The sequence below is a fragment of the Perna viridis genome, chromosome 1 (assembly GCF_037379345.1).
Source record: "Perna viridis isolate PV_CMFRI_1.1 ecotype Kerala chromosome 1, ASM3737934v1, whole genome shotgun sequence".
NCBI lineage: Eukaryota > Metazoa > Mollusca > Bivalvia > Mytilida > Mytilidae > Perna > Perna viridis.
In genome coordinates this window covers 31,352,058-31,372,341 of record NC_142445.1, presented here as the reverse complement: position 1 = coordinate 31,372,341, position 20,284 = coordinate 31,352,058, and the positions used below count along the sequence as shown (strand labels likewise).

The following is a 20,284-nucleotide window of genomic DNA, read 5'->3' as shown; positions in this document are numbered from 1 at the left end:
AAATATTCGTGGAGAACCTCAAATTTGGGACTGAAAAATATAATTGATATGTCGGCAATAGTCACGCAATATTCGATAAGTCCATGGTGGCGACTGTAAAGAAATAGTGTCATGTCGGCGAAGGTTACAAATATTCGACGACAAGCCGATGCTGTCGACTTTAAAATTATTGAAATGATAACCAAGTTTCCAGCCAAATCATGAATGAACAGAGATGTATTGCAATAATTTAATTTAATGTCGCTCTTTCCTCAAATATCGAGAAAAAGCATGCTTGTAAAGTTCTACAAAAATATCAGATGCATCATTTGATTTATAATACTAAATCGTGACAAATGTCAGTTTCGGAAGACTAAGTACGTCAGATTCGTTGTAGAAGTCAGTACTGGCTTAGCACTTTGGATTCATTGCCCTATACTTCCGGAAGTGTCGCATTTTTCAGCAGGCCAACAATTTCAATATCCATCCTTATCAAAGCTGCCAGTCTACTACACTAGAGATGTCGTTGAATAGTTCCTGAAAAGAAAATAAGAATAGCAGCATATTTTTGAATCTCTTGACTCCTTTTGAGAGCATTTTTGACAATAAAAGTATATTCTAGCTTCCCTTTTAATTGTTCTAAATTGTAATTCCGTGACGCTTATATTTGTTTTGTTAGTTTATTTATATTTTTTATTCCACCATTTTTTTTTTCAACTGCTATGGTCGTCAATCGTTAATCACGAATTTAAATGCTCTAATACTTTCCGTAAAGTTAAATAAATTGAGCCATGTAATTCGACATTAAAAGTAGAAATGTACATATAAAGATTGTGTCCTTCTTTCACATGCATTCTGAAATGTACATATAAAGATTGCGTCCTTCTTTCAAATGCATTCTCTGCAAAGCAGAAGTAATTAAACTTAATATTACTTTATGTGTGACTTTTTATTTCTCGTTCGCTTCTTTTATTATGGTTCCATGACCTTCTCTCTGTGCATTTGATTTTTTACAATCGTGAATCTCGATTCTGATTGAAGACGACACATACCAGATAGACTGATAATATAATTATCATTTCCCAAATTTACATACTGGTGGTATTTTTTGCATTAGGTAATTTGTGAACGTATATATACTTTAAAATGTGTTACTATTCACTGGAAAATGGAATGAAAATTTTGGATATGAAGATCAGACAGTAGATGAAAATTTAAATACAAAGTATCTGGTTCAGCATCAATAAGATTTAACATAAAATTGATACCCGTTTTAGTCTTTTTCAGTAATTTACTTCGTTTGTTAAAAAGAGTAATCAAGGGAACCAAGGTTATAGCGGTAATCAAAAGAATGTAATCCAGGGACAAAACCAGACATGGAAAACAGACGTACACAACAAAGAACATAGAGTAACTAAAGTCATACATACAAAGTAACAAAAGTAAAGCAACTGAACCATAACTTGTGCACTAATTAAAAAAAAATGCTCTCGAAAAAAATAACCAACCACTATGCAAAAAACCCACAAAAAACCATATCACCACTATGCAAAAAAAAAAAAAAAACACAAAAAATCCACTATGCAAAAACAATAGTAAATAAACAAGAAAAAAAGAACATTTAAGATTTGACATGTTAAAAAGTAAAAATTTTTCTTTGCAAAAACAAAAAAAATGTATAATCAAAATTGAATGAATAATCTATAAAGCAAAATAAAATTTGTCAACGTATCCTAAAAAAAAAAAAATAATAATAAAATAAGACCATTTGTTCAGACATTCTTTTTTTTTAAAGTAATTTATGACAGTTCTTGTTCTGTCATTTATAGATATTAAATTCTTGGTGCATTTTCGTATAATGTACATGCATGTATTTAAGTAGTACTCTTAAGTAAAAATCATGCAAAATGTGATACACGGTTGGAAAGCTTACATATTTTCATTTTTGATTATTTGTTTAAAATGCTTAATTAAACTCCTCTCATAGAACCCTTGTTCATAAGAGATAAAAAGTATATAGAATGTACTGTAAAATTTAAAATTAAGGGAGATAATTCTGTAAATGACACTAAAATACAATAGACGTTGGATTTTCAAAGTCGACTATCTCCTAAGGGCAGGCAGATTGGAATGAATTTATATATATTTTATCATATAGACCTATAAAGCAACTTAATAACAAAAATAAAAATGTGTAGCCTTTTGGGGTGTGTCACATATTACAGAATTTTGCATTATTTTTACAAAGACAGCAACTTAAAACATAGAAGCACAGATACATATTTATATCATAAAATACTTGCTATTGCATAAGTGAAAATATAAACACACAGAGTATGAAGTATCTTTCTAGAACCCTAACATAAGAACGTGGGTAGGTTTTTTTTTGTTTTTTTTTCCCCTTTAAATCTAACCCATAGTTAATGATTCACTGAAAAGGAAGTTGCTACAAGAAGTGAAAATACTGAAATTAAGAAACTACATATTATACTGTTTTTGTCAATCATAAAACTTTTATAATTTCTGCATTTTTCACTAATAGATGTCTCCTTTCAATGAAAAGTAAACTATGCACTGGCGGAAAAAAAACTCTTTTCCAATTCAACTATTTAGTGTTCTATGCAAGTGAATAAAATTGCTTAAAAAACAACGATTATGGATCGGAGTTTTTCTTTCCATGCCTAATACAGAATTATTTCAGTGTTCTCCCATGAATACTATAATACCCTTTCAAAGAGATTGCACTGCTAGGAAAGCCCGTCTGCACCCATTCTCTGTTCTATATGCTCAGTGTATTCATTTTGCACGTACTGTATGATAAGTCAATTGTGAATAATTGTGATTTAACGTATTTAGATTAAAGCGACTTCAGTAAGAACCGTCAAATTATCAAATTCATTTATGATTGTTTAATAATTATTACATGAAAAGTTGGCCAGATTAACCAAGTGGTGATATTCTGATGATATGAAAGATAAACTAATACAATTTAATGAATACTAAGACAGGTGTTGAAATTTAAGTACATCCATAATTTTATTAAGAAAAACAAATGACGATTATAAGATATTGCTAAATGGATTAAAGCTCGATTTGTTGATCTTCAAAGGGTATGTTTTAAAGACTGTTAACCACTTATTTGTGATAAAGAAAAATCATGTCTTGTATGTCTGAAATAGTAACATTCGAAATTCGTAACGTTCGTAAACATCATTTATGACCAAGTTTCCGAAGTTTGTCCCAGACACATAATCAAGACAAGGTCTTGTCCTCAATGCAACGGTCATTGCATTCCTAAATCAGACGGATAGCTTTCTCAGTTACGGCTTAACTTGGTTTAACTTCTCAGCCGATACGTCTTAAAAGTTAAAAACTCCTTAGAACACTGAATTTAGCTTTATCTATTTTACGAAATTATAAAAAACGGACTAAAAATTACCCCAAAAACTTACAGCAACTAAATGCTTTTCTTTTACATTTTCTATTTCAAATACGGACGAGGATGTCTTTCTTTCATTGATAATTATATTGCAGCTCTTTTTTTTTCTAAAATAAAATTTCTTAAAGTTTGAAGAAAATCAAATCCGATAGAAAACCCTTTCTCCGTTTTCTTAGTTAATAATTCAAGCTCCTGTTGTAAGTGAATCAGTATATCAAATATTACAATTACTGAATTGTGTGAAGTTTGCCAAAAAAGTTTGCATATTTCTGATTCGCGGAGTAAAGCTAAGGCCGAAGACAACCCTGTCATAGAAGCCATGACAATGGTCACTTCACCAAAATTGTAGTTCTAATTAATGTTCTCAAAATTAACCGTCAGGAGATAATCCATACAATCACTTTAAGTATTTTGTATTTTCTTAATTTAATACATTATTATTTAAAAAAAAATCTACACCATTTAACAAATATATTAATTTACTCATACAATGTTCATTCACTTAAAAGATTCATAATTTCCCTTTCAAAGTGTCCAAGTCAAGCTAAATTTAAAGTGTTTCCAAACAGAAGATGCACAATACCTTTGAAGAATAAACGATCAGAAGACAAAAATAATGAATTTAAAAAAAAAAATGTTTTTTTTTTAATGAGAATTGGGGAAAGTTTGTTCATAATAAAGTCTAAAGAATACTTAACTCGTAGACATCTTTATTAATTGATTTAGACATAAGACTAACCTGGGGATAACGTTTATGGAGCACATAAATTAACATCAAAACCTTGGACATTTCATTTTTGTTTCGTAATTCAAGCACATCAGTCATGAAAAACACGTAAAACCGCATACAAAAAGATTGTATCTAATGGGACATTAAATGATACCCTGCAACATGGCAAAACAATGTTGACGGTAAAAACACCTTAAATTTGCCATAACTTTTGTGTAAAAGAAATAAAAAGATCCTTAAACATCTAAATCTATCATCTGGTGGACAGATTGACGGACAGGTACCTTTTTGTGGCGGATTTAAAAGCATAGGGTATATATTTATACTGAAAGAAGTCTCCGTGGATTTTATAGTTATGAATTAATTACCGTATTTGCAACCGATCAAAGAAATTTAAAAACAAAAATGGAAAGGAAAATTACCCTCTCTGAGAAACATGCTTATAAAGCAAAACTCATACGCGGAATATTGTTCCTACAAGACATATATATTGCCAGTATATATCAGTTTGTGTTACATATTTGTGTTTGCGGCTTACAGTCGCATTGTTTAAGCAAGATAACTCAATAACAATCGCCAAAAAGTAAACAGAATTTGAAAACAGAATCATCAAATTGTTATAATATAAAACCGACAAAATTCTTCCAGTTCATTTTTCAACATACATGTTGTACAACTACATGCATGTTATAATCATGATCAATTCATTGAGAAAAAAAAAACAAAAAAAAACCTAACAAATAAACAAACAAAAATATTACCAGAAACTATAATTCAGAAATTATCAGCTTCACAAAGATCTTTATTTCTATTTTGCTGTATCATGCATATAGCAAATCTTTTCATTTTTGTCTTTAAAATAAATCATTATTTTTTTACAATGTTACTATTTCTTCCAACACATATTTAATCAATTGAATATTTAAAAAATATATTTTCTAAATCCCAAAGGACAACACTATAAGTTGGTATTATCTGCATGCTTTCATACATATTTATTTATTTTCATAACTCCAAAAGTTAGGCAAAGGTATTTTTCTACAATTACTTTTGATTTAAATTTAATTGATTCAGAATAACGGGTCCTGGATTACTTTCTTGTGGGAATCATCACCAAGTTTGATAAGTCTAAATACCTCCGATTGTATGAAGATAATACAGTGAAAGGAAAGAGTATATGATAACAATTACTTTCAACAAGTGAAATTAATCTGCGGTTGACACATTGACACTTGGATCTTACCGTGAGAGAGGGGAATTCAGCTGATATACGGATTGCATCGGCTGAGAATTTTGTTCACTGTATCCCTGCCACTGGGTCGACGTATTATCATATACTCCCGTACTGCAGCCAGAGTTCTGATTATTGTACGAACTGTTGGATGTTGGGTACCATTTCATAAACGGATTGTTCATACTATGCCGCAATAATGCCTCGTCAAGTCTGTATGCCCTACGTTCAGCGTCTGTATACGGGGAATAAATGGAACTGAATGCGGTATTTGATGGATTTGCAAAAGGCACTCCGGGAGTCAAAGGGGTATATCCGTTTACATGATACATTCCTATATCACATTCCTTCTTTCTGCCTCGTCTTCTTGATCGTCTCCTTTGACGGAAATCTCCTCGCATGAAATCCTGAATATTTGCGGGATGAATCGCCCAGTAGTTTCCCTTCCCATCTTCGCATCGCCCCGCCTTAATGAAACAATCATTTAAAGACAAATTATGTCTGACGCTATTTCTCCAACCTTGTCCACGGTTAACATAATACGGGTAATTTTTCTCAATCCAGTTATATATAGAACCGAGACTTAGTCTTTTATGTGCTGTTTCGAGAATCGCTTTCGCAATAAGAGCAATGTACGACATAGCTGGTTTGACATCAGCGTTTCCTCTAGCTTTTTCATCATGGCCTTTATCAGGAGATTCAAGTCCAGGGTTCGGAGATTCTTTGCCGTCTTTTGACCCAGTAGTAGAATTTTTGTCCGCTTCTTCCGAGCTTGGGCTGTTCTTTATATCAGTGTCTGAAGTCTTTCCTGTTTTTGAAGTGCAATTATCGATTACGTTTGTTCCATTTACAAGTCTAGGTTCTGTCTCGTATTGATTTGAGTCCAGTTGATTAACTTCCGGCAGTTCCGTCTTCGGTAACAGCTGTTCGCTGTTCATAGCTCTTTGAACGGGGAATTCCGATATACCTCCACTCATTTTAAAATAAGAATTATTTGGCGGCATTTGTGAGAATCCAGTATGGAACTCGGCATATGATGGCGGATCCCTAGAAATGTAGCTTCCAGGAGAAGACGCATTGCTGAAAAATGAATTGTAACAAGATTCAATATTTCCAGATTCCGAAAATTGCCCATGGTGTAGCTTTATTGTTGACCCATCAAAGTTTTGTGTGTTTCCATAAAGACTTTGACACTGGTAAGATGGGGCATCACAGTACTGCATTTTACAGATGACAATGTATGTCTTTCTGTTTTGAAAAAACTTGTGTAATCTGGACACAGTTTGTTAGTGAAATCAATACAAACAAAGTAAACTGTCCAAAACATTTATACGCAAACTTAATCGTAGTATAAAATTTTGTTACAGATATCGCGCCTTTATACGACTAATCTTAAATTCTTACTTTAAACTGCCAGATAAGTAAAAAACTGGGTATCTGATTGGTTACGACGCTGTTTAAGTTTGCCCCTAATTGTCCTTTAAAGATGTATGTTTAAACTATAGGCGGAGTTAGTATCCATGATCATAGATCGAACTGGAATTTTAGAATATGCAAAATAGATATATGTTATTCTTTATTATCTAAATGAAATATATTCAACAAACAAAAAAAACAACACGCAAATCTAAGCATGTCAGAATTGATAACGACAAGACGGACTTTTTCCTAGATTTCAAAGAAGAAGAAAAGTTTGGTTATACCAATTGAACAATGAGTTTTATAACGGTAATGTACTTCAGGATACTGATTCCGTAATTTTGATCGGTAAGTTTTTTTTTTCAGTTTTAAACTTCTTTGGCTAATTGCAGATTTAATCACTAAGCAATCTGTGTTTTATTCGGTTTTAAGACACATTCCGCCTGCCGAATCGTAAATCTTTCTATTGAATCGAAAACAGTCAGATCTTTCACAAATGCCAACATGTAAGAAGAAACTGAGTACGTATAGTTCTAACGAACTTGTGGTTTCAATGATTTTAAAAATATTTTGAAGCATTTAACTAGTCAGCAACATTTATAATAGCAGCTGATTTCCTATTCTGAAAGTGTTTTATAGAGTCTATATTATTTATATAAATAAAAACCATCTTTTCATAATTTTTGGAGTGTTTTACAGTTTGTATCAGTCATATCATTTTTACAATAATTTAAAGTTTAATTGACTTCCTTAAAAAATGTAGCATGTAAAATAATAATGAGAACAGTGATGTAGGAATTAACGTTAACTTATTAAATTGTCATCCATTATATTTTCTTCCTATCAACGTCTTTGGACCTGCACTGGTATTTTGCCCCTTGCAAGAGATTGAAAATTCGTTTTTTTTATAACTGTAATATGGAGTAGCATAGTGTCATGTCATCGAAACATTCTATGGCTGGATTTATCATTATCAAAAAGCTTATTGTTAGTAAAATAAAAGTCAAATGTCAATAAAAAATCATTTTTTACTGTAAAAGAGGATTTTCCTTAATCTCGGAATTATTTCACGCACTCTGTCTCTGGAAATTTTCATGCGTCTTACTCATATTGAAGGATACATCAAAAATCATTATTAGACGAAATTGTCAACAAAGGCTGATATTAATTTGAATACATTTGACCATATATTTAGCCGAAGACATTACCCTTAGTACAGTTTCTTAGACATTGGTATATTCCGATTGTACGTTTTATTATTTTCTGTATAGAAAGACATCACAACTACATTCAGTGGAAGAAGGCATTCCTTTTTTCTCTAAATAAAATCTCAAAACTCAAATCTTTATTGCCATATAAAAAAGTTTTTGTGACAAACTTGTAAAAATTAACAAAGCAAAAAGCATAATTTTTTTTCATATACTTTTAAAATTTTATCATTTAAAAAATTGTCCAGCTCAAGATATTTTTCTTGCATATTATAAATGGAAAATCTATGAATTATTAACATTGAAGTGAGTTGGACAAATCCTTAAAATTTTGTGCAAATTTTAAGCAAAAATGACCAAATGTTAGCTTGGAGCCCCCTTTAATTTTCTAGATTGGAACCATCCCTTTTGAACACTCATGAATGCCGCTCCTTTGGAAAAATGATAAATTATCATATATTTTATTATACCGTATACCGTTTTCAAAACTTGAACGAACAAGATAAAACAGTAAACTTAAGTTAAAGGTACATTTTGTCAATTCTCTCTTCATTTAATTTATTTTCAAGATATAGGTTACCAACCTAGTTTTTAAAATAACTGGTTGACGAATTCATCAATTTGATAACTCATTAATTCTTAAAACGTACCAAACTTTATGATATAATTTTATTTTGACAGAAAAAAAATCTGTCAAAATAATTTTCATTTTTTATATTTTGTAGAGAGTTCAATACGCTTTAAAACGAATAAAGGAGAGTTTTAACCAATATTGAAACAAAAGGCTAAAATCACATTTTTTTTCAGCCAAATTATTCTTTATCGTGATTTTACTCGTCTTTATTGCATGGGTCTTTCTTGAAGAAAAATCTAACGAGTTAGCGTCAATATATCAGACCAGCATAGCCTTGAACAATAAAAGTCAAGGAATACAAATAGTCTGTACTTAACAAGTGTATTTTTAATTGGTTAATTTAAGCATTTTTATTACATTTCATTTGCAAAAAAAACAAAACAAAACAAAAACAAAAAACAAAAACAAAAAAGAAATAAACGAAAGCATGCCAAGTTACGTGGTCTTCTCAGTTATTGTCTTCTGGTCTTTTAAAACAATTCTTTTCATCCAAATTTCCTAAATAAATAAAACACACAAATACACGTCAACCTCCTTTGTTCATATATATTCCTCCCTATATCTATAGATTATGATAAGTTTCCTACACGCAAAGAAACTAATACTCAATTGCAATTTAAACATGAAAAGCAAACACTGTTAAGACCACTAGAACCCGCCAAGGACAGAGACAATTAGTTAACAGTAGTTTCCGACACTATATCCTTTTACTCACCAAACCGGCTTAACAGAATCCGTTGGGTGTTTCAGTTTACCAGTTAAAATGCTCAATTTAAGGTGCAATAGTTGATAATTGTAATTTGTTACAGTATTAACAAGCACTATAAATGTAAAAATAATAACGCATGGTCAGAATCCATGGGCAAAAATCCAGAGCGAGCAGCTGGTCATGGCTGACTTAAGGGAGGGGTAAACAATCTTGGGTTAACAAATTTCTCAGTATTTGTATTTTGTATATTTTTCTGAAGTGGTCTATTCTTGTCATTACACAGTAATTCAATTATTATGCATAATTATAAGCCAGTTTTTAAATGCCCGAAAAAAAAATAGTATAGCTATGTCCGTCCGTCCGTCCGTTCACAAAACTCGTGAACTCTTGGAGGTAATTTATTTTAGTACAGTATTATAAAGTAAGTGGAAACGGGACGTGTGGCAAAGAAACACACGACTCACCAGGCTCCGGAAAAGACAGCCAAAGGCAGTCTACGGACCTTTGATGAATGACGAGAAATTACCAACACCTATAGCCTTCTTTCAATTGGGTCCTGCTAAATAAATGGGCGTCGCACTAAACCCTAAGCAAATAATAAAAAAAAATTAAAATCTCATAAGACTTTGCGACATTGTTGACTTAAAAAAAACCGCCCATTTGTTTTTTTTTCATTCCGAATTCCTATTCAGAGATACAAGACCAAAAGGGGACACCGCTAGAGTGCACTGTCAGTTAGAACTATACTATTTGTCGTTTGCTATTTATTTTTTTTCGACAATAAGTTTGTTTTGATTTTTAAATTGTACATATGTCATAGGATTCTTGATAAAGCTTTTCGTGCAACATTTAATAAATCATTAAAATAAATACAGTTACCAAAATTCTCCGTTTTCACGTCATCAGGTAATGGGAGTGTAATGGATTGCCACACAAATGAACTAGAAACAAAAATATGAAAGAAAAATCTTTTCCAGTGTATTCGAATAAACACCATTGCCTTTCCGCTTATTTTTCTACTTTGAATGAAGGTGCTCTTCAAATACAATGTTGGATTTTTTTTATACGACAAGGCACACTTTAAGGCTAGTTTGTGCCTAGTTTTTTTCATCGAGTTCCTTTTCTCAATATTGCATTTGATGGATCTTGATGTGATGTAGAAACCAAGACGACAGACAGGCACGATTTTACATTTGGCCATCTGGCTTTTAATTTTGTAACAGATGAATGTAGTTTCTTTTATATTTATTCAAAACTATTATGGAAATTTTGTATCACTCGCCCATATACAGTATGAATATTCCTGTTAGTACTTGCGTTATAATTTTCTTGGACATTTTCAATGATCTTAAGAGTTTCAATGGGTCATTCTTTAACATTCTTTGCAGAAAAAAATTGATTTTAATGAGACATTTTCAGCTGGAATGGGATAAATTGGCAATTGGTCCCCTCTGATCCAAAATCACTGTATTTTATTACATTAGATGCGGAAACCGGACTTCAATTTTCCTTTGTACGAAAGGTCTAATGTAATGTTTTCAAATCTTTCTCTGAGTATTGAAAAAATAGTTAGTCGGTGCCAATATATAGGAAACAAAAATATAGCACTGAGAGCATCAATAAAGGTGTTCGAAGTAACCACCATTTTATGTTGCTTTTAATTCAACGATTTTCGAAGATGTTTTGTATCCAGACGGGTTCGTTTTGAAGACATGTTAACACTTTAATGGGGTACTAAACATCTTCTTTAAAATCAAATTTCTTGAAATTTTATTCAGTATTTTACTTCTATAAAAGAGGAATTCATAGGAATAATTTCAATGAACACACAAAAGATTCTTCAACAAAGAATGAAGAGTTATTTCATCTTGGTGTTGTGTACACCTTTTAGCTTTTCGAATTTATATGGTTTTCTCGCATAAAATTTTCAAATGTAGCCGATCATGTCTAATATTTAAACTAAAAAGTGCTGGAATTTTTAAGAAAACTAAAGAGGTAAATAATTAAAAGAATATTCAATAAAAATTTCTTCACTAAATCGTAGTACTGGCCCTAACTGGCCGCCGCACGTTTGTGCGCCTTTTGACTTTTAAACGTTTGCGCGACTACTTATTTTTAATTAGTAGTGTTGTAAAAAAAATCATTACTTCATGTTTTTCGAAAATAGATGACAAAAGTTTTTCGGAACAAAAAATTAGAAACAAATTATTTTACTAACACGTATCCGACCTTGTCAACATTGTTTTATCCACCAAATTTCTTACTCAAAAACAGTTACAGACTACATAACCAGTTTGTCAATAGGTTGTTGCTTTTTTGAAACGAAAACAAATATAGATTGTGTTGAAAATTGGCCCTTTCCGAGAGTTATCGTTTTAAATTTGGTTGATTGAAGTGGTAAATGAATGCATGGTTTTCTTCAAAATCAGATCTGTATACAGAAAAGACTATAGTCACGAAAAACATGGCGTATGCAGATTTACAATGCATTGTTGTTTGGTGTTTTTATTTTTCTGTGCCATAAATCACAGATGAACCACAGATGAAGGGTAGTTATATATTTTTTAGGCTCCAGTTTTTTTAGGGTCATGTCCGAGATTCAGTGTCGGAAAATAAGTATATAAAGTACAAAAGCTATGATAAGTTCACGTATAGCTGAACTTTTGCTAGACTTGCCTGAACCCATTGTGATGACATATGCACTTGTTCAGAAATCTGGTGTTCTATCAATTCAGCATTCACAGACTCCGGCTAAACCATGACCGCTTGTACCTACACGTGTTTTCAAGTCTAGAAACTCATTGGCTGAATATAATATTGATCTATGATAAAAAAAGACATGCACAAAATTCTCAGCAGTTAATTGAAATGACACACAAGGGTGAATTATCGATATTAGTTTGGGGGATGAGCCTCATAATTTTTGTCATACTCGATTGATTAAAGCCACTGAACACTTCACGCCAACAACGCGTACTTTTCCTCCGAAAATGATCTATTATTATTGGTCTTCCCGAGTCCGTCAGAATTGTGTTTTGATGTTTTTATTTCAGAGGAGGCACACCATGGCGATTTTCATTTCTAAGCATATATTATATATATTTTTTGTGAATAATCACAAATTTGATCAATGGAAGGACAAAACTGAATGTATTTGATCGACTACTAATTAGTTCGTTAATTGCTATGTCGGTCTGAGGACACTACTTTCGGTTAAAACACAATTGAAAGCAAGCAATTAATGTATTTTTCTCAAGTTTTTGATATAAATTTTTATGTTCAGAATTTAGATAAGCCCTAAAACAAATGATGCAAAATATATTTTATATTTGGCCTATTATTTTTACTATGTCCATTTTTATGTAGTTATGAATTTGAACTAAAGTCTTTAATTTTGATACATGTATACACATGACAGTCCACTTTTTGGAGGAACCTAGAATTCGATTTCATTTCTATATCACTTCTTTTTCAGTAAAGCTTGGTTCGTAACACCAAAATGAGATGCAAAAGTGTCAAAAAAGAGAAAAAAAGACAAACAAAAATAAAAAGAAACAAAAAACAAAACAAAACAAAAAAAAACCAAAACAAAACAAAATACAGGGTATGGAGTTTTGGAAGAAACAATGTGCAGAATCAATGTCACAATATTTCTGTAAAAATTAATGACACTTAATCGTGCTTGACAGCTAAGTATTGTGTTAAAGGGTTTATTTAATATACATCTCAAGTAAGTTAACACATACTTAAGATACATGCAATGTATGAAGATACAATCTGTATTTGCATGAATTCCAGATTTTCATTGCGCTGACAATTCTGAAGAACTTCTGAAAAACACGGAACAGGTTGATTTACTTTTTTATTACTCCACTGGCATTGCTACACAAAATACAGGGGCGGATCCATGATTTCAGGTTTGGGGGCATAAATAGAATTAAATGCCGAGCGGAGAGAGACAGAAGCATTTTTGGGGATATAATTTGTGAAAAATCAAGATTTCGATTTCATACAAATATTAAGGAGTGTACGCCCGGCAATGTTTGTCCTTGGATCCGTGCCTGCACATAATGTGTACACACATGAATTTTTCAAAATATTTTCTGACAGTCATAAATGAAGTTATTGTTCAAGTTTAGTTGGTTTTCTTTTGCTCGACTGCATATTTTTGGGTTACAAAATGACTACATGTAATGTACATAACTTAAGTCATGTTTTAATTTACTGTAATTGAGACTTCAATTTTACTTTCATATTTTCTTTAAGTTTAGGTATTATTTCTTTCAGTTTTTCATTTAGTTTTGGTTTCTTTGGTTTCTGAATTTATTTCTCTCTAAACCATATTATTTTTTTTATCAATTACCGCTACTGGATTAAACGAAACCGTATAATATACATGTACATGTACGTAGGGATTTCATTGAATTTAAAGATATTTTATTATAATTTTTTTTAAGAAGTAATTGACCACTAATCTGAATCTAATAGTAATCTGAAATTCATTTTTGTTTCAACATTATTTTTTTTTCTAGATATACAGAACTTCTTACTTCATTTGTCTATCATTCTCATAAATCTTAATTGTGAATACCAAATATGTACATATTTTTTCGCGATTTTAGAGCACAATGAAATATTGAATTCATTACTGAAGAAATCATATATAAATCGTTATTCTCCAAAAAAAAAAATGACTACCCAGGGGATTCTAATTTTGTGTAGATACAACGTATAAATTTGCATAAGATGTTAAGATATGGTAGACATCGGCTATTCACCAGCTTATGATTTTTTTTAATATTCGGTCCGTCATGAAATCTAGATTCCAGCTATAGTTTCCTTTTATTGCTAAGTGTCGTGCATACGAATATAGTGATATTAATCGCCAATTAAAACATTAACTATTTGAAACAAATTCTACTATAAATTGCTACCATACTCCTTTTCATAATGATATTTCTTGATAATAAATTGTTATAAGTATTTAATGAATTTAGCTTGAGTAGTGCCTCAATAAAGACGTAAGTTGGGGCGGGGGAGGGGTGGAGTGGTATGATAACGAGGATAATATCCCGTTCCCCATAAAAAAATAGATGCAAGATTAAGTTACTGCAGCGGCCACACAAATATAAAGTTTAAACTTTTTAGTAACTTTTTCATCTTTTGAAAAAAAACCACATAATTATTGCATGTGGATAATTAAATACAAAAATTCACTGTGCAAAATCTTCGTATTTCTAAAATTGTTTTTTTTTTGTATTTTGTTTTTAACAATTACGAGCTGGAAGACCTAGTCGTTACGTCGGATTAAAGCTACAATTCTGGCCCGGAAAATGTTTACCTAGTTTAATCAAAGACACTTCATTATCTCACAGGTATTAAATAGTATTGGTTTATTTGTTTGTTTTTTTTTTTAAATTCAGCATGTAAAATATCAAAAGCAACCATGAAGCTTTTCAAAAATATAATTACATTCATAAAAATCTAAGGGATAATAGATGTTTAAAGAAACTGGATAAAAACCTCTCTCGGGCTCGATAACCCCGACACGACACATGGTAGTCACTTAGGGTGTTTCTGAAACCTTCAGACAAACAGGGCGGTTCTCCATCTTAGCGGATCATGATGGTTATCTTAAATGTCGCATTGTTGCCAAGTCAAAAATATTGGACGATATAACTGTAAGTGGCCAAACAAGGGATTACTTTCCTAAGTCGTATCTTAAGTATCAGTGGTTAAAATTCTACAAAATAAATGTGTTACTTTGAAATAATTAGCCAAACAGACTGTTGATGTGTAAACAATGTCATTTAGGTTCATAAAAATTATTGGATTTGCGATTCGAAGTATAATTTCCCATACATTTACGTTACTCGGGTGTTACTAAAAATACTTACATGTCCCCATGATTTAGAAGTCTAACTTTATACGATATTATCCTGAGCAGTCCCGGGAACTGCTGTTTTTTTTCTTTTTTAAATTTGTCTGTCACTGTGTTCGTTTGAGTGATGATGCCTTACATCCTTAAGTTATGTAAAAAAGTGTCAGTCTCTGTAAGAATAAAGCAGTGGGTGAAACATGGTAAGAAAAAAAAACACCATTTTGAAAGTGTAATTGCACCATCAGAATCAAGGAAAACAGACGGTGTTTTCCAAATCCTTTTGGTAAATTTAGTTATAACTTCATTGAAATGAACTAAAAATGAGCATTTCAAGGGCATGTTACTCTGTCAAAAACATTCTAAAGGAAAAAAAATGAACAAATGCAGTGATGCAGATATCAAATAGTGGTGTTTACAAATAGAGAAACCACCCTTGAGTGTGTCAGATAGGTGGGTTTTGGACATGCATGTTTCTGATTTTACCCATTTTGCCTGATTTTAACAGGGACTTATACTTAATTAGACTTCTTGTTGGAACTAAATGGAATTGTCTATTTCTTGTGTTTATGACGAATAATAGTTTTTTTTAAAAATTATTTTTCATTTTTCGGCCAAGATATTAAAAAAACCACTTAAATTCAGTAAAATCACTTAATTGCCAGTTTTCTCTGCATACATCTAAATATATGTTTAGTTTTAAGTTTTAATGGTAATACAACAATGCCGGATTTGTTGAATGCTATTATCCATTTTCATTAATTCCCACTTTAATCCACTGCTTTTAATTGCAACCAAAAGTTGCACTTTTCAGGAATGAGACAAAAGGTTATATAAGCACTCTAGTAAAGAGGTGTGTTTTTTTTTTCTTTTAAAATATCATTTATTCTCAGTATTTTACACAGACGCGCCAAATTACATATTCTCGTCTCTGTGGAAAATTTATGGAAGTTATTGACCATACATATGGCCTATTAGAGAAAACAATATGAAAAAGCGCGCTAGACCTGCCGTATGACAAGGGCTACAAACAGGATATACTTTATTTATTATTAGCAATATTTTGTATATTGTGTATTTACATTTGTACTTCATTTATATCAATGGACCTTTAACTAGAAAAAAATACATATTTTGTTTATGACATCATTTTTTTTTTAAATGAAAAGAGGTAGGAATAAAGTACTAACTATGGTGTTTGGGAGAAAATTGTAATTTCTTTGTTTGTCAAAAAATATAAATAATATACATAAAAACACACCGTCGTGAATAAATTGTAGTGCACGCCGTCTCAAGATTCTGATTTGATTTATTTTTCATGTCCTTGTACATGTGGAGAAAGGAATAGACATGGGATAACTTAAGGATTTTTCAAATACGCAATGACAGTAATGGAAAAACTTTTGAAATTCCTGCGCTAATTTCGCCTGCATGCCTCTGCGCTTACTACACCAATAGGCACCGACCAATTTTATTTTGGGGGGACTGTAATTATTCCGAAAAAAAACCAATAATTCCGAATTTGAGCCCCACTTTTTTTTTTTACTCAGCCATGGACAAAAACCCCCATTACTTAACAATTTATATATGAAAAATTTGATTCACCAGTTATATATGTTCGTGTCTTCCTCGTCTTTGGTTCTGCCGTCCTGTGCTAAGTGATAATCATTCTGCACATTTTCTATTTTCTTAACTTTCATGTAATTGTAACTTAAGTTCTACGGGATGTACGACGAATGTATTAATGGTTATTTTTTTCAAGACTTAGCTACCCCTGTTTAACTGACTTTCCTTCTTGTGCAAGACAAAACAAACAAACAAACAAACAAACAAACAAACAAACAAAAAACAATAAAAAAACACAACCCCCCCAAAAAAAAACAAACACAAAAACAAAAACCAAATAAAGAAAACCCTCCCTAATGTTCTCTTGTGCCGTGTTCGTATCATAAACTAAAGCGAGATAACTCTACTTTATTAGAGAATGATATCGAACAGATAATTTGATTTTTAATGAGCTCAAGGTACTTAAATTAACAACAAGAGAACTAAGTCTTTTTCCAAATGCTTTCATATGAAAGTTCAACACGGTCGTGTACATGTAACAACGAACATGAATTATATAGGAATAAAACCCTGCAAATGGTGCTACTTGCTATTTTTTACTATTTATAATTAGACTATAATTCTTTATGCGCCATAATTAGCATTTTGGACCAAGTTTATAAAAAAAACTTCCCCACAAAGTGCAAGACTTATTTTGAAGTTGGTGTCTTCTTAGATGTACTTAATTTCAATTGTAATTAGTGCCTTGTATTTTCACTTACATATATATTTCTTGTTCATATCTTTAGTACAGTATTGATTACTGGTTTTACCGATTTTGTCCGATGGCAATTTTGATGCTGCCCGTTTGTGTTGAAATATGCCTAAAAGAAATAACCAAAATGGAAGCAGGATGTTTAATACACTGTGAAAACTGCATGGTTTAATTCACCATTTCTATCGGAAATATTTGTATTAAGCCAAGACCATTGCAGTGGTTTCCAACTTCCCGGTTTTCACCCTGATATTGCCGTTTGTTAAACTTTCCTTTTCTCTATCCCTTTGGCGATGGCCTAAATTTGTCAGTTCGGGAATATTGTTTTTGTCCTTATTAGAAAAACATCGTCCTGTCCTAATCAATGAAGTGATCCGGATGCGTTGGGGTTTCAGGTTGTTGGTACCCCCTCTTTTGTTTTGAAATTTTGTCACTTTCGTTGTGTTTTTTTTTTTGGTGGGGGAGTGGGGTGGCGGAGGGCAAAATGTATCAATAAAAGTCTGGACCGCCTTTTTAATGGACTCCATTTTAAATAAAGATTTACAAGCATACTTATTTAAAGGCGATTTTATATCTTGAATAGCTGCGAACTTGCTTGCAATTCCAAAATGGCGTTTTTGGTAACAGAGGAATAACCAACTTGACTACCAGCAAAACATGTCTATATCTTAAATGAATTAATTATGATTAAAAAATTGTTTATAGAATGTAAATCTAGATGTATTGGAGTAAAGAGATTTACGAAACAACCAATCAAATCCATTCGAACCGACAAGCATCTCCTTAACTTTCTGGAGAATTTTTAACTTTATTTGTAACAAACTACAAAGTATTAAATCCGTTTCAAAAGTGCTATAAAGTTTAAAACAGTGGAGGTCAGTAATACAAACCCCTTGTCGATAATTCTGGTAGAGAATTTAAACTTGTCTACAACTTTGATAAGGTAAAAGACGCTGCTAATTCAATTTAAGTGCTATCAATTAAATTGTTTTTATTTTGGTAGTCAGTACAAAGAGACTGTGATATGGCGATTGTTGACTATGATCACTTCGCAGGCAGCTCGTGCACAGAATTACTGATATCAGCACAGGACCGTGTTTAGAGGGGCGATTTTCAATTGGGTAAATATTTGCAAACGACCTTGTTGCGACTTATCAAAATAAAAACGTTTACTCCACAAGATTAAGTCGAAGAGTTTATTTTGTTCATAAGTAGTCCTCAAGGTACTCTTGAAATACCAGAACTGCTTTAGATGTCCCTTGTATCAAAAAAAGTTATGTAGTAAGATCTTAACCATGTTTTATGGTATAAAATTCCGTATAAGTGTTCACTCACGAATGGAATAAAATAGAAACAACAATCTAACACCAACTGAATATTTCATAACACTAATAAAAGGGGAAAACACGAAAAAAAAAAAATCCATCTAAACAACAAATAGGTATAAAACAAAAAGTCGTTTTTGGAATCTTCTGTGCTTATTCTAGAAGATATCTGTTTAAAGACTTTCTATTGATTTTTTTCACAAATCTGTAAACTTTATACAATTTTTTTTAATTTTCCGACCACTTTTCTGTAAGTGAAATTCAATACACAATGTATCTAAGATCTGTAACAATGCATTTACTCACAGACATGAAACTGATATACTTAGTGAATCTGTATCTTATATTTTGTAAATCAAATGATATGAACCTTAATCTAGACAACTTTTGAAATATACTAAAAAATATTCACACTAAAAAACTACATGTTATATTCTACCAAATCCAGGCTAAAACATTTACAATTTATTAATGTAATCATAAACCGTACTGTATGGCCACGCCGGGTTATTCACTTTTTGATAGAAGACCCACTAGCTTTTAAAAATTGAGATATAAGATTTAAAAAAAAAAAAAAAAAAAAAAAAAAAAATTACAATAATAATAATAGAAATAAGTAAATAGAAATAAGTATAAAAAAATCTCTCACCACATTTTCAAAGTTAATGTTATACCTAAAGGTATCAGAAATTTAAAATTAAATAGATTCTTACTGGAAGGTTAAATAATGAATTCAATGCTGCCACATCATATAAATTACAAGATGCCCATATGTTCACATTTTGTTTTTTTTCAGAAATGGATAGACAAATTGAGAAAGTCATATTGTATTGATTTTGTAAACTAAGAATTTTCGGTTTATTTTTTCCATTTTTAATGTCTCATCATTTCGACCACGTTAGTTTTTGATTTTCTGTAATTTCATTTTTCATATACTTTGAAGAACCGTTCTTGCCCTCCTAAAAAAATAGAGGTTGGCATGTAAATACTGCTTATAACAGTTTGATATCTATATCGAAGTCATGAATATGTAAAGAAAATACTCCAACCGCACAATCTTTAAAATTTATTCATTATAAAAACAGTTTTGAAAATTACTTCCTTAAAAGGAAACTTATCGATCGGCATCTTTTTTGCTCCAATATGTCAACTTATCGGAATTCTGAATAGCCTAATTATTGTTTGTAATTATAGAACCACGCTAACCGAGAGCAATGTTTTTATTTGGGCCATATAACATTTTAGGTCAAATCTAAATAGCATACGAGTTAAGCATAATTATCTTTGTCACATTAACGATCTTGAAGGTTACATGTATATTAAATATACAACAATGTTCAACATACATGTATACCGAACATATATGACCGCTTAACATACACTTCCCTTAATACCAAGTGAAGTTAGTCATC

The 20,284-nt window shown here is 31.4% G+C and overlaps 1 protein-coding gene across 1 annotated transcript; it reads right to left on the bottom strand.

Moving 5' to 3' along the window:
- Positions 1 to 228: 228 nt before the first annotated feature.
- LOC148628365 (uncharacterized) lies at positions 229 to 6,722 on the bottom strand. Its single transcript, XM_088586143.1, has 2 exons — positions 5,392 to 6,722; positions 229 to 516 (listed from the first exon to the last, which is right to left on the bottom strand). Exons 1-2 carry the CDS (start codon positions 6,600 to 6,602, stop codon positions 489 to 491), a joined length of 1,239 nt encoding a protein of 412 aa, XP_088442269.1. The 5' UTR covers positions 6,603 to 6,722; the 3' UTR covers positions 229 to 488.
- Positions 6,723 to 20,284: the final 13,562 nt, after the last annotated feature.

What these genes read in the sequence shown, in the direction of transcription:
- LOC148628365 (XM_088586143.1), bottom strand. Translation starts at nt 6,602, where the DNA reads ATGCAGTACTGTGATGCCCCATCTTACCAGTGTCAAAGTCTTTATGGA. An exon ending in CTGAATTCCCCTCTCTCACG is followed by an intron (nt 517 to 5,391) that starts GTAAGATCCAAG and finishes TTTTCTTTTCAG; the next exon opens with GAACTATTCAACGACATCTC.